Source organism: Carassius auratus, chromosome 14, assembly GCF_003368295.1.
Source record: "Carassius auratus strain Wakin chromosome 14, ASM336829v1, whole genome shotgun sequence".
NCBI lineage: Eukaryota > Metazoa > Chordata > Actinopteri > Cypriniformes > Cyprinidae > Carassius > Carassius auratus.
Window position 1 is genome coordinate 31,325,272 of NC_039256.1, and position 14,000 is coordinate 31,339,271.

Consider the following 14,000-nt stretch of genomic DNA (forward strand, 5'->3'; position numbering starts at 1 on the left):
GAGAAAAGTCAGAATTGTAAGATAAAGAGCTGCTATTACCTTCCTGCATTTATTATTCAGTGAAATGGTTTTCCATACAAATGTCTTAATTATCATTTTCAGAAGGGCATAAATTTGGGGCCAGAAAACAAGCATCACAATATGGTTTAATGTGAATGTTAAACTTCATAAGGCAATGATTTAATGCAATATATACAATCGCTTTCAAAGTAAAAAGGTAATAAAAGAAAAAAATGGCGCTGATGTGCATTCTACAGGCTTGTTGTTTCAGTAATTCTTGCTGTATTTGTAGTGTTTTATCTTCCTCATCTGTTTAATAGTATATATATATATTAATAGTATATAATAGTATATATATATATATATATATTATACTTATATCATTTTATTCAAACAAATACATTTTTTTTTTTTATGTCTCATCACATCCTTTTGAAGTTCTTTAGGTTTGTTTATTTTTAAGGTATTTTATTGTTAGGTAAGATTACTGGAGTATGTTTTACAAAACAATATTAGATGAGTCTTTCTGCTTCAGAATTTCATATTTAATTTAATGTATTATTTGTTGATTCTCTAATTATTTGTGAAATTTACTAGCTTTTTCTGAGCGAAAATAAATTACATGTGCTTATTGAAAAAAAAAAAAACAGTAAGCCTTCAGACCGTCTGCTATACCATGTTCTTTTACTTTAATGAAAAGTACAGTATGTGTATTATTCAACCCATTTGTATTAGTAGGTCTAACTGAGGAGAAATGTCTTGCTCAAGTGCACATTGGTGATAAATTCACCCCTTGTCAGGTTCAAACCTGCAGTACAGCCTTCCAGTTATCAGATCATTAACCACTGTGCCACACCACTCCAGATTGATTACTTCATTACATTTCCTATTTAAAACAGAACAATCCAAATCCAAAATCTTCATATGACACTAGAAACAGTGCCATAAGAACGGCACGCCGCATTGGACCTGCACGTGCCGATAAGCATGCGTTTTATAATTTACAAATATGTGTAAACATCTGAGTGACCTGTTATTAATTAAATGCCATAGGTATTGAACCTGAATTTATGTTTATGAGAGTAAGTGATTAAACCGAAAATAATGCATGCATAGCATGTGAGTGTAAGAGCTGTTCAGCGCGAGGAGCTCATTCATTGTGGCTGTCATAAACACTGTGATGCGACTACAATGAGATCAGACAACCGCATCCATCACTGTTCTACCAGTGACATCCTCATAGTTCCTTACCCCACTATCCAGCTCACTTACTCTCTCTCTTACTCAGAGTCTGTTCTGTCAAACAGAGCCCAGCCTTCTTTGGCATGCACATCCTGCACGGGTAAATAAATCGAATCCTTTTACATTTAGTCTTGCATGCAAGTGGCAATGAGTTGAAAGTGATCAAATTTAAATACAGATAATATCCACAGGTAAGAAATACCTTGTTTAGAGGATACTGTGATCTTGTTAATATAATATGACTGTAATTTGGTTTAGTTCATTATGGTATAATATTAGATATTTAAAATATTTATGTATATGTATGTTGTTGTTGTTACTTATTGTAATATTTTAATAAATTGCATTTATTTTAGGGGACTTAAAAATATATTTATTTATTAAATACTGAAATAAATACATATTATTTATATAAATCTTGAAATAAATATTGAAATCAATAAACAACAACAACAATAATAATAACAGCCTAGAAGCAAATGCTAGTAAAATTAGGATTCTCAGTGTAAATAAAAAAAACATGATTTAAGCTAGTTTTAATTGTAAATGATTAATTATATGATTAATTATAAAAAATGAAAGACTAAATCATAAATGAATTACTGAATCATGGTTTTCAATACAGAATCAAAAATATTCGCAGTTCACACTTTTACTTTTAAAATTGTGAGATATAACAAAACCCATTTTTATTCTCGCAACTCCCAAGTGTCTTTTTTCTCTTATCTCTTAGAGTTATAAACTTGCAATTGTGAGTTAACATCTCAAAATTGCAAGATAAAGCTCATTATGAAATAAAAAAGTTGCATTTTTATGCATTTTTTTTTTATTTTGTGGCAGAAACAGGCATCCATATTATAAATCTGTTCCTCGCTGATGTACGTGATGTACGTGAAGGCATACAAATCACCTAACAAAGAAAAGAGCTCACATTTTATCTCGGAAAACTGTCTGAAAATAAATTTATTTAACTAAACTGATCTGATGATTTAAAAAAACAAAAAACTACATAAGGTATCAATGCATGCTGAATAATTCACCAAGGTAAAAATATGAAGAAAAATTCAAATGTATCAAACATCACAGTGCAAACTAAACACTGAATTGTGCTGCGGCGTGTTATGCAAGCAAATGGATTCACTTTCCTGTGGCTCGTGTTTTGCTCTCAAACAACACTTTATAAATGTTTTTACTCTATACTATATTATTAATAAAGGGCCTGTTGAAATGCTATAAAAAACTGCCTTTTATGTCAAAAGCCTGCTCTGCAAAACTCTGTGCTAGAGTCGATGCAGGAGTCCATCTCTAGGGAAGCCCAGAAGACAACAGCTCTTCATGAGAAAAACTAAAAGGCAAGAATCAGACAACGGATCTAACCCACAGTGACAGACAAACACACACACCAAATCAAAAAAACAGCTAAGAAAGACCTTCACAATCTGAGGCCCCCTTACTGAAAAATCGACTGGCTCTTGTTGAGAAAATGACCTGGCATCTATTTCAAGAGATTATTTCCCCCAGGATCCAGCTAAAGACAGAAGCTCCACTCTCTGGTCAATGGCTGACAAAAGATGTGGAGGGCCATATGAAATCTGTTTTTTTTTTTGTTTCCCCAAATTCATTTTTTTTTTTTTTTTTTTTGCTTTTATTTTTTTCCAATAATTTTTTTTTCTGGAGTCTGTTTTGATTGTTAAATGTAATTTTACTGATCAAAAAGCATGTCTTATTTATTGAAATCATGAAATTTAAGTTTACAGAAATTTATCCAAATTCAAATTTTAGGGCCCTATGAAAATTTGTATTGTTTTTTTTTTATTTATGTTTTTAACATTATTATTATTATTCATGTATTTATTTGTTTGTTTGTTTGTTTAAATTCTGTGTTTTCCATTTTATGTTTTCTAGATTTTATTTTAATGGTTTACTTAATTTTTAATAATTAATTTTATACATTTGTTTATCAATATTTGTGTTGTTGTTGCAATAACAGCATTAAATTACAAACAAACCCTTTAATTTTGGGGGGGCAAATAAAGTGCTGCACAACAGAGATTTACAGTTAAAATTAAACATGACAGACAATTTGAGTGATTATTCCTTAAAACTTAAGTTTGAATAATTTTATAGTAGTAGTAGTAAGATCTTCCACTGTACAATTGTAAAATATTTCTGTCACAATTTCCTCAAATTTAACTAAACTTTTACTTTGAATGGTTGCCTTTGAAGAGTTTTGTATGCGTGCATATATTATATTATATTTTTCTAAAAACAAATGTGGAATGTGGATTGACTCTCAGACTCGTGAAATGCTCAATTGATAATGTTCAGTTCAGAACACGCAGTATCCATTTCTAAATAGTCTTTTTGCACTTTAATATTCACAGATACTCCAAATCGCCATTAAATTCATGTGTACTGGCTTACTTTTGATTGATGCATTTAAAATTTGCCAAATTCCGTTACATTCCTCATTATACACTAAATTCTATTTTTATGACTGGATTCCACGATTCCGTCCCGTTTTCCACGTTGCCCGAAGGGACGCCCAAGGAGGATTCATTGCAAACATTAAGAAAAGACGGATCAAAACAACCACGTATTTTTCCAAGACCAAAGATCCCACCACTGTGTCAAAAAACCACATACTACGCAGAAGCAGCTTGAATGACGCAGAATCCCATAAATCCCGCTGAGGCTCTTGAGAAAATACATAAGCCCCCTGGTGTTCACCGTACTATCAGACTTCAGCGCAGACTCCGGCTACGGTTGTTTGTTCGTCTTAAACCGGCACTTACACTGTCAAACAGCTGAAGTACTCTATCTGAAGTTGTGTTACAGAGAAGTCGTCTAGGTTTACATGCAGACCAATATTCAGACTTCTGCTCTGTTCTAACTGAGCCGAGTTCCAGCCATTTCATTCCACTCACATTTGCATTTACATGGAAAAGACAACATCCTGCACCATTACTGATGCCAAAGATGCTCTGTCAAAAACTTTGACTGCCGTATGTGCCATAAAATGAGAGAATAACTACAGAAGAATGTCCAGATTATCATATAGTCATGCATGAGTCTGATATGTTATAGGTAATGCATTGCAAAGGATTTGTCGAAATAATCTGTGGATGTATGAGTAAATCATTTACAATAAGATCAATAAAATGCATTTCAAAAATGGGATGAATTTTCATTTCATGCAGACTATAAAGAACGTTTGCATGTTGATAGTCGGCTTTACTAATAGTCATCAAGCCAAAACAGTCACTCAGATCTTTATCTCTTAATTAATTTCATTTAAAGCACCATGCCCTGTCATGACCATCAAAACACTGCTTGTGTACAAAACCACCTCCTTTAAACTGAAAGACACCGACAGACATCAAATCTCCCGCTGTGATCAATGTTCCCTTGATTATGCACAATCCACAGGTTTATTTGTGAGGTGTTGCTGAGAGATTTTTGTTTATGACTTGCTGTTTATTACTAGCTCCCGGGCGTCTGTCGAAACACAGCAGTCAGATAAATGCTTCAATAAATCGCAGCACAAAAGGTCTCAACCAACAGTATGATATTGTGAACTAGATGTTTCTAACAATATTTCTGATCTAATTATAAACTTTTGAACAAGGAAGTGAAGAGCACTTTGTGAGTCCAAGAGCTCAAGTTACACTGAAGCGTATCATTCGTTGGCTCATTTTGTTTGCACTCGAAGGTGAGATGTTAATTATGATGGTCAGAAGACAGAAATGTTTGTCATCACTCCCCCAGCTGTCGCATAAAAAACACCCACGAATGTGCTTTAACTTTAAAAATGGAAATATTAAAAAGCTTTGCTTGATTTATGATGTTAATGACGGTGGAAATGCATCATCAGAGTCAGTGAAGTAGCTACGAATTGCAACGAGAGGGTCTTGGTGAGGCCAAAGATATCAACTACTAATAGAAAGACTTTCGTGTCAAAGTCGTTCACACGTCAATTTTGTCTTCTGGAAATTGTTTAAATGGGCTGAGTTATCACAGTGCATGCAAACGTGGCCGTCATTATACGTACGCAAGGAAAGGACTCTATCTGTCAATCTCTCTATGACAGGGCACCTGTCAACAATCACTCAAATAATGAGCCTCTGTTTGGCCCTCAGAGGACACCGTAGTCATCTAACCCTGGAGCCATCTCCTGAATTTCTTAACAGGACTGGTGGGGAAAGTGATCTAACCTTTTATTCCAAGCAAATATCCCTCTACACACAGTGTTTCAGGCTGCAGGCCAATTTCCATTCCACTGCTCATCGACCATTTTAAATGACCTGCCACTAAGATTAATCCTAACCAGGGAACCTTACAGTTCTCAACTGTGCCTCCATCTGACTCCTTATATTATGTACTGTTTGGAGCTATTAAGGTTTAATATTGTAGGCAGATGATAATGTGAAGAATTGAACAATGTCAGCATGAAAGGTCAAAACCATCAAACTGACTGACGTTAGATGAATGGCAGAGAGGCCGCTTAACTGCGGGGTCTAGAGCATCTATAATTAAACATAAGAACCGTTTTAGAGGTTTAAATATGAGAGCAGAATCGAGGTGGCGACAAAGGTAGCCCACGTTTCAACCCATTCTGACTTTTAACACCCCTGTCTGCCAGAGCGAATGATACGCTGGCACTCTTAAATCTGAAAGCCGCCCCTGCTGCTTAAACACAAAAAATGTGTTTTAAAATGTGGATTATGAAAGCGAATGACTCACTTGGATCAAAGTCTGGCCATCACAAAATCAGGCCATCACAGAGAACCAATGCGCTCCATTGATTATTGTGCGATGAGATACATAATGCCGTATTGATGCTAAATGTTTTAAATTCATTGTAAATGCTCAATTATTATTAGAGCTGTGTAATATTTTCTTTGAGCAGTGAGTGATATGTCTGCAATGGCTAATTATCCTGTGCAAACAGTAAAAATTGTTATCCGCTCCATGAAAAATATGACATCAGTATTGATTCTGGTGATACTGGCTTTTTGTCATTTTAACATAGATGTATATTATATGGATATGGATAAATCACTAAGCCATCAACAGATTTTAACCGTTTCTGCAGGCAGTGTCAGTAAGTCAAAGTTGCAGCCAAAATGCTATGCAATTGTTTGGGTGGGTGGATTTTTTGGGTGGGTTGGTCCATTTTAACTTCCATCAGGTATAATTTGCATCACTTAGAAAATAAACAATGTGCTTTTCTTCAACAAGTTACACGATTTGAGGTATCGTTCATATTTGGAGCACACATGCCAGTTTGATTAAGGGTTAAGGGTTTGCTCAAACAAAGTCTACTTTTAACTTATTACTCATTTTCAGAGATATCACACTTCAGGACCATCCATGGATTCAGCAGAGGAAATCTACCATTAATATTCAGTGTAATTTCCTGAAGTTTCAACATGGAACAACTTCTTCACCACCAATGACAGATAACTTCATATGCATTATTGTAACCAAATAAAAATAAATAAATAAATAAATAACTCTAGAGAAGCCTATAGTGTGCAAGTTCTATGCCGTTTGCAGCATTATTCTGTCACAATAAACGGTCTACACATTTGTCATGTAGATAAAATCAATAATAAAATGATAAAAGCGATTCATACCATGCTCTACCATCACTATCAATGCAGTTTTGCTATCATACAACAGCTGTATCACCGTTTCCCTTTAGACTTCCCACATTAATGCTGCAACCAGCCAGAGATTCAATTCAGATTTCTCAAGTTCAGCCGCTCTGAATTCTAATCAGTAATGACACTTTAAGGCATATTGTTTGATAGTTTACTGATGGAAAATAACTAATATCAGAACTACTATGGCATGTAAGGTTGTTAAGTGATAGTATACTGTTGTTTTCAACTAAAGTGAAGTGCAGTACTACAACACTTCTGATAAGAAAATGCATATGACTTGTGTTTAACAGCTGCATTTATGGTGGAAACTACATTACCCATGTTGCTCTACAGAAAAGAAATGAACCAATCAGAGAGTCACAGCCAGCAAATTTGCCAAAAGATGACCAGGGGAACTTAACGGGAGTGGATGTTGCAGGGAATATTCACTCCCATGTCTCCCTACACTGTTCAAATAATAATAAAATAAATAAATAAATAAATAAATACTTTTTAGAATCAGTGGTAGAGCATTGCATTAGCAGTGCAAAAGGTTGTGGGTTTATTCCCAGGGAACATATGTTAGCCTGAATACACTGTAATTTGCTTTGGATAAAAGTGTCTGCTAAATGCATACATTTAATTAAATTGTTTATTTAAATTACCAGAAAGAGTTTTAAATAGCAGTACTGTTTTTAAAGTGAAACCTGCTAAAGTCTCTCATTGATGTAAAACTAAAAGCATTAATATCAATACTATTCTTATCCACTTTTTAAAACAAAATTACGGTACTGCTTCCTTTCTCCACGGACTCACTGTATTATGTAAAGTAGGATATTATGAGAGACATGGAGTGAGCAAGTGTGATTACCTGCACCTTCAGCTCAATCTCACATTCACAGTAAATGTGGAGCGCGAATCATTGATTCGGATCGGAACTTCGGATCGCGGATCGCGAATCATCTGATTCGGATCAGAACTTCGGATCCGCGAATCATTTAATTCGGATCGGAACTTCGGAGCGCGAATCATTTGATTCAGATCGGCACTTCTGATTGCGGAGCGCGAATCATTTGATTTGGATCAGAACTTCGCATCGTGGAGCGCGAAAAATTTGATTCGGATCGGAACTTCGGATCGCGGAGCGCAAATCATTTGATTCAGATCGGAACTTTGGATCGCAGAGCGCTTAGCGATCTCTAAAACACACCCAACAAACACACTTTTTCGTAATATCAAATACTATTATTAATTAAATACCACAATTATATAAAATATCTGTCAATATTTATTTAATAATAATATGTAATCAATAACAGTAGGCTAGACGTTATAAATGTTGCTAATCAATTCAGTCAAGAGTACAAAGGCAGCGTTCTGATTAAAGTTATAAATAAAATCTAAAGTTTTGCCTTCAGCCATTTGCTCTGAAACAAACAAAACAATGAGATCAAAGATTGCCTGTTAGATTTATAGATTTATAGCTCATGTTTAACCACCTCAGAGCCAGCAGGCAATCTTCTTTCCATCATTTTCAGTATAAGTCTTTACTGCTGACTAGGGCTGTCACTTTTGTGAAAAAAGCATTTTCGATTTTTAAGACATAAGTGTTGATTGAATCGAATGTAAAATCGATTTTCCATGTAAAAAAAAAAAAAAAAAAAGAGAAGACGTTTCCTTTTTCAACGCCAAATAACAGATTAACGTTAAGAGAGCGCTGGAAACACACAAGTCAGCAATATTTCTTATCTATTGGGATTAGAGCTGTAATCGAGCCTTAAAAATTAGGCCCAACAGGACCCGAGCCCGACAGATTTCGGCCCGAGCCCGACAAATACATTTTGATTGACAGCTTTTTAAAAGCCCGAACCCGTTTACAGTCCGACATTATACAGCTCTTTTGCCTTTTGTCAAGAATGAGTAATCTATACATGTTTTAACATAATTTATTCATGACTAACGTAAACTAGACCACTTGGAAGTTGGAATAAAGAAATAAAATAAGTCCTCTGTAACATCGTAACATCTCAGCATTCTAGGCATAGGCTCATTTAGCCCGTAAATAGACCAACGCACCAATAAAACGAGTCTTTTTTAACAAATTAAATTAGGATAAATTTTAAATTAAGATGGGTATTTGGCAATAACGAAATTAAGATAAAGGCTGCGCCGGATATGCTTTGCCACTATCAGCTGACATTTAATAAAATAATAATGCCCAAATTAGCGTAAAAACTCTGTCCACATTATGCATTTAAGACTCAATGAATATTTAGTTATCATTTGCAAAACCTTTACTCACAAAGATTAGGCTAGGTCTACATGTTTTTGTGGAGGAAGATGATTGAATCCACTGTCTTCAGCGCGCTCTCTGATGGTGCGTCATTATTCACTCATTATTCTCATTATAAACAGGTCAAAACTTTTCCACACCTCAGACTTTGCTTTAGTTGCTGGTGCAACCAAAACATGTTCGCCAGAGGCAAGCCTCCGTTACACCTACTCAGTATCCATTTTCGCATCTTTCTCGTGCTAATCAAAACACATCACATGACCGCTGGTATATTCTGTCTAGCTTTCGCAATGCATAGGCCTACTGCACTTTTGGAATTCTTTATTTTCTTTTTCTGCTTGTTTGTGAGTTTTTAATTGTTTAACTATTTAAAAAAATAATAATAGTGTACACATTTGTTTAAAATCGATTCCCTATTTTCATTTTCGAAACTTGTTGGTCCGATCGATTGTGCAATCGATTTTCGAACGAAAAGTGACAGCCCTACTGCTGACTCACTCATAAAAACTGTTTGTTGCCATCTAATGACAGAATAATGTAAATAAAATCATTGCAGAGCAATGTATCATTTAATTCGGATCGGAACTTCGGATCGCGAATCATTTGAGTCGGATCGGAACTTCGGAGCGCGAATCATTTGATTCGGATCGGAACTTCGGATCGCGGAGCGCGAATCATTTCATTCGGATCGGAACTTCAGATCGCGGAGCGCGAATGATTTGATTCGATACGGGACTTCGGATCGCGGAGCGTGAATCATTTGATTTGGATCGGAACTTCAGATCGCGGAGCGCGAATCATTTGATTCGGATCGGAACTTCAGATCGCGGAGCGCGAATGATTTGATTCGGTACGGGACTTCGGATCGCGAATCATTTGATTCGGTACGGGACTTCGGATCGCGGAGCGTGAATCATTTGATTTGGATCGGAACTCCTAAGAAATACTTTCAGAGCCAAGACAGCTTAAATAAAAATAGCAAGGCACTAATGCATGCTATAGCATATGGATTGGATATTTCTCTATAGGATATATACGCTTCTATAAATACTTTAGCTACAGAAAAAAAATATAATTTGATCATGACCATCACTCAGTTTCTATAATCATAATGTGAAAAATCTTAACTAAGTATGATTTATTGATGTCTAAATGACACTTTTTCATTTATTATGTCTTTCATAAAAGTTTATGCAATTCACTTTATTAAGAATCATATTTCTCTGAGTGCAGATTATGCGTATGGCATCAGTGGGAGAGAGACACACTGTCGAGCATAACGGCTGCTGGAGAGAGGCTGATCTTTAGCTGTCGGCTACAATTCTACAGTTTGATTATGGCTTTGAACTGCATATTTCAGCTGAAGCCTATGAAGCTATGAAGTATAATGCTCTGAAAACCCCAAACCATAAATGACCAATTGAGGTGTAAGTCAATGTCAATACTGATAATGGTATTATTCTTGTAACAACAAGGTCAGAATTAGCATATGTCAGTCATGGCTTTTGCTAATGGACATTGAGTTCCTAATTTACAAGCTCTCAGAGCAAGAATCGATCTTTACCTTGGCTAATCGCTGACAAATGGCCTGCTTTTCACTCACCTTGAGTGACAGTGGAATTACCTGCAGAACTGGAGCTGAGCCCTATATTCACAGGTTCACAGAATGAATATGTGGAGCTTGAAAAAGGGCTTGATTGATGGTCATAATGAAGGGAATCAGATATGGACTTCACTCAGGCTCACATAACTTTTTGGAAAATAACTATGAAGTTTGGAGAAAGGTTGGAAGAACAGCATAATAGTTGCATGGTCAAACTTCATAGTGATGAGCAATTCAATCATGTTACTAAAACGGCATTATACCTTTGTGTTTTTTGTTTTGATTCAAAGTTATGATTTGATTCAGAGCTGGCTGGTTTGGTTCAAGGTTTCAAATTTCTTACTGAAGAATTATCTATACACTGAAAAAATAAATAGGAAAACTGCATTCAAAGCCAAGGCATAAAAAGCAGGTGTGTCACTTTCGATAGGGGAGCTATATTGTTGAAATAAATAAGGTGAGGATGATTTTAACACATATTTTCTTAATGTTTCTTAGAAATCAATCTTTTTTACTGTTCTAGAGATTTACTTTGTTCTGTTTGCAGATGAATATTGAATGATTGATCGCCTAAACAGACAAACCAAAAGGTGAAAGTAAAATGAAATTAAATAAAACACATTGTACTCTTAAATCAGCAAATGATCAGCAATCAGGCTTACAGCTTTGGGTCCAGTCAGAAAAGGCTCAGATTTTTAAGATTACTGAAGTTTTCACACTGCCCTATGAATGCATAATAATATGCTTCAAAATTAAAAATGTTAAGTATGTTGCAAAGCTATGGTTATGTGTCTTTGTTTCTCGGTTTCATTTGTGAATTCATTTTCAAAGCTTTCATCTGTGAATCAATTTTCAAAACATGCCAATGCAAATGTTATGATGCATGCATGCATACATCCTCTGATTCATACACACATTTATATTATAGTACAATCATATTAGCAGCAACACTGAAACATCCTCCACAAATTCAATCTGCTAAAATGCACATGCTTTTCAATCAACTAGGCTACACATTTCAGGTCAGTGACAACACATCGTATCCTTTCTAAAGGAACAGAGTTAACATGCATACCGTACTTCACAAAAGTGATTGCATTCAAAAAGTGCAATGAGCTTATCACAGGTTGTAAGTTTGGCACCCCTTTATATTTAAGGACGAAATTAAAAGTTTAGTGGGTTAAAATGTATATAGCTCTTTTAACAAAGATTTTACTGACTTTTAGAACAAATGTCAATGAAAGCAGTAACCTTTCACACCCGAGCAAACACCTCATTAGCTGACTAATAACGCAAAATATATGGATTAATAAATTCAAATGAGAAGAAAGCAGGTTATCGTGCTCACATTTCATTAATTCGAGCTGTTCTTATTAGACCAAAGTCTATAGAAAGCCGGTTCTCGACGCACAGCCAATAATGACAGAAACTCTCAGCATTGTATCAGCTTTGTGTTTTGCGGAACTTTGATGTCGGTAAACAGAGAAGATGAAAGAAACGCGCGTGCCGCTCATCACCTACCGGCCAAGCTGAGATGAAGCAGGTAGAGTCCCATAAGATCCATTTCTGCGCGCTTCTCAAGAGAACTGGCTCGAAATGACTCGAAACTGTCTCTGTTATATTCTGAGGTTACCGACAGAGAAATGCCGTCCTGCACATATCAATTCAGCGTGTTATAAACCGGTCAAAAACGAGATGAACGTCCGCTGAACACAACAGAGCAGTGTCAACCTGTCAATCAGGACGTCAGGGAAAGCTCGAAATGAAATGAAAGCACTAATGAAAGTTCCCGAGCTGCTCCATTATCTCGTATTGACATTTGTTCCCTCCGAGAACAAGAACACGAGTGAATGAAGAGTCGGATTTCATTGAGTGAAGATCAAACTCTGAGCACAGAGAGAGAGAGAGAGAGAGAGAGAGAGAGACTGGTTTGTACTCAGCTGTGTCTCAAAACCTAGTAAGCTGCCTACATAGTGTCCATACTCTGACCCTCAAGATGCTGTCTACTTAGGCAGTTCAGTATGATTTGAGACACAGCCGTAGGGTCAGAGAAGCTATCAGACTGTCTGCTACAAATCCTGCACTTTGATTCTGGCTTTGAACTGTGGATCTCAGAAGCCTGTGCTGAAATAGCAAAAAAAAAAAAAAAAAAAAAACTTCAAAGTTAATCTCCTTGCCTTCTATTTAGTAATACTGAATGAATCCCACGGCCGGACTGAAAGGACGATCACTATTGTGATGGAAGAAAAAGTTCCATTAACTGTACTTTTAAAGGATACGGTTCACTTAAAATTAATTTGTTTTGAAATTTGACCCAATCTGTAGATGAGCTTGTTCCTTCATCCAGTTTGGAGAAATGTAGCATTGCATCAGTGTCTCATCAATGGATGCTCTGCAGTGAATGGGTGCCGTCAGAATAAGAGTCCAAACAGCTGATAAAAACACCACAGCACTCCAGTCCATCAGTTAACATTTTGTGAAGCCAAAACCTGTATTTCAGTAAGAAACAAATCCATCATTAAAACATGTTTTTTATCTTCAAACCATTTCTTTCAGCTAAAATACAAATCCATAATAACACTTACTCCAGTGAAAAAGTCGATCAAGATAAAGCAGCGCTTACAAGCCAAAAACAGCTCTAAACAAATATGTGGGTGGAATTAGACGTGAGAGACAACAGGAGATTCCTACACTGGGGAAAGCAATATTGTAGATTATGGGCTCATATTTGAGCCATTAGCAATGGATAGAGTTTTAAAATACATTAATATAGGATTTGCTTCTTACAAACACGAAGCTTTCGGTTTCTTAAGATGTTAACTGATGGACAGTAGTAGTGTGTATTACTTGTGGTGTTTTTATCAGCTGTTTGGACTCTCATTCTGACGGCACCCATTCACTGCAGAGCATCCATTGATGAGACACTGATGCAATGCTACATTACTCTCATGAAGAAATAAACTCATCTACATCTTGTATGGCATGAAGGTGAGGACATATGTAGCAAATTTTACATCTTCAGGGATCACGATCTGTCCTGTATCCATTGATCACAAATATAAATGCCTTGTGTGAGGGGAATGTCTTGTGGTTATAGCTCTGGCTTATATTAGCAATCAAAGAGTGCCTTGGAGAACTGCTAACCTTCTGAACAAGGCTGGGGTGCTACATTATAAGCCACGGCCTTCATTCTTAATGAATGCATACTAGTGCA

At 35.9% G+C, this 14,000-nt stretch overlaps 1 protein-coding gene across 1 annotated transcript in view; it reads right to left on the minus strand.

The window, feature by feature from the left end:
* LOC113114315 (GDNF family receptor alpha-4-like) overlaps nt 1-12,806 on the minus strand; it is a 49,857-nt gene extending 37,051 nt beyond the window's left edge. Inside the window, exon 1 of the mRNA XM_026281225.1 lies at nt 12,308-12,806. Coding sequence (XP_026137010.1) covers nt 12,308-12,350 — 43 coding nt within the window. The 5' untranslated portion in view covers nt 12,351-12,806. The remainder of the gene's footprint in view (nt 1-12,307) is intronic.
* Nucleotides 12,807-14,000: the final 1,194 nt, after the last annotated feature.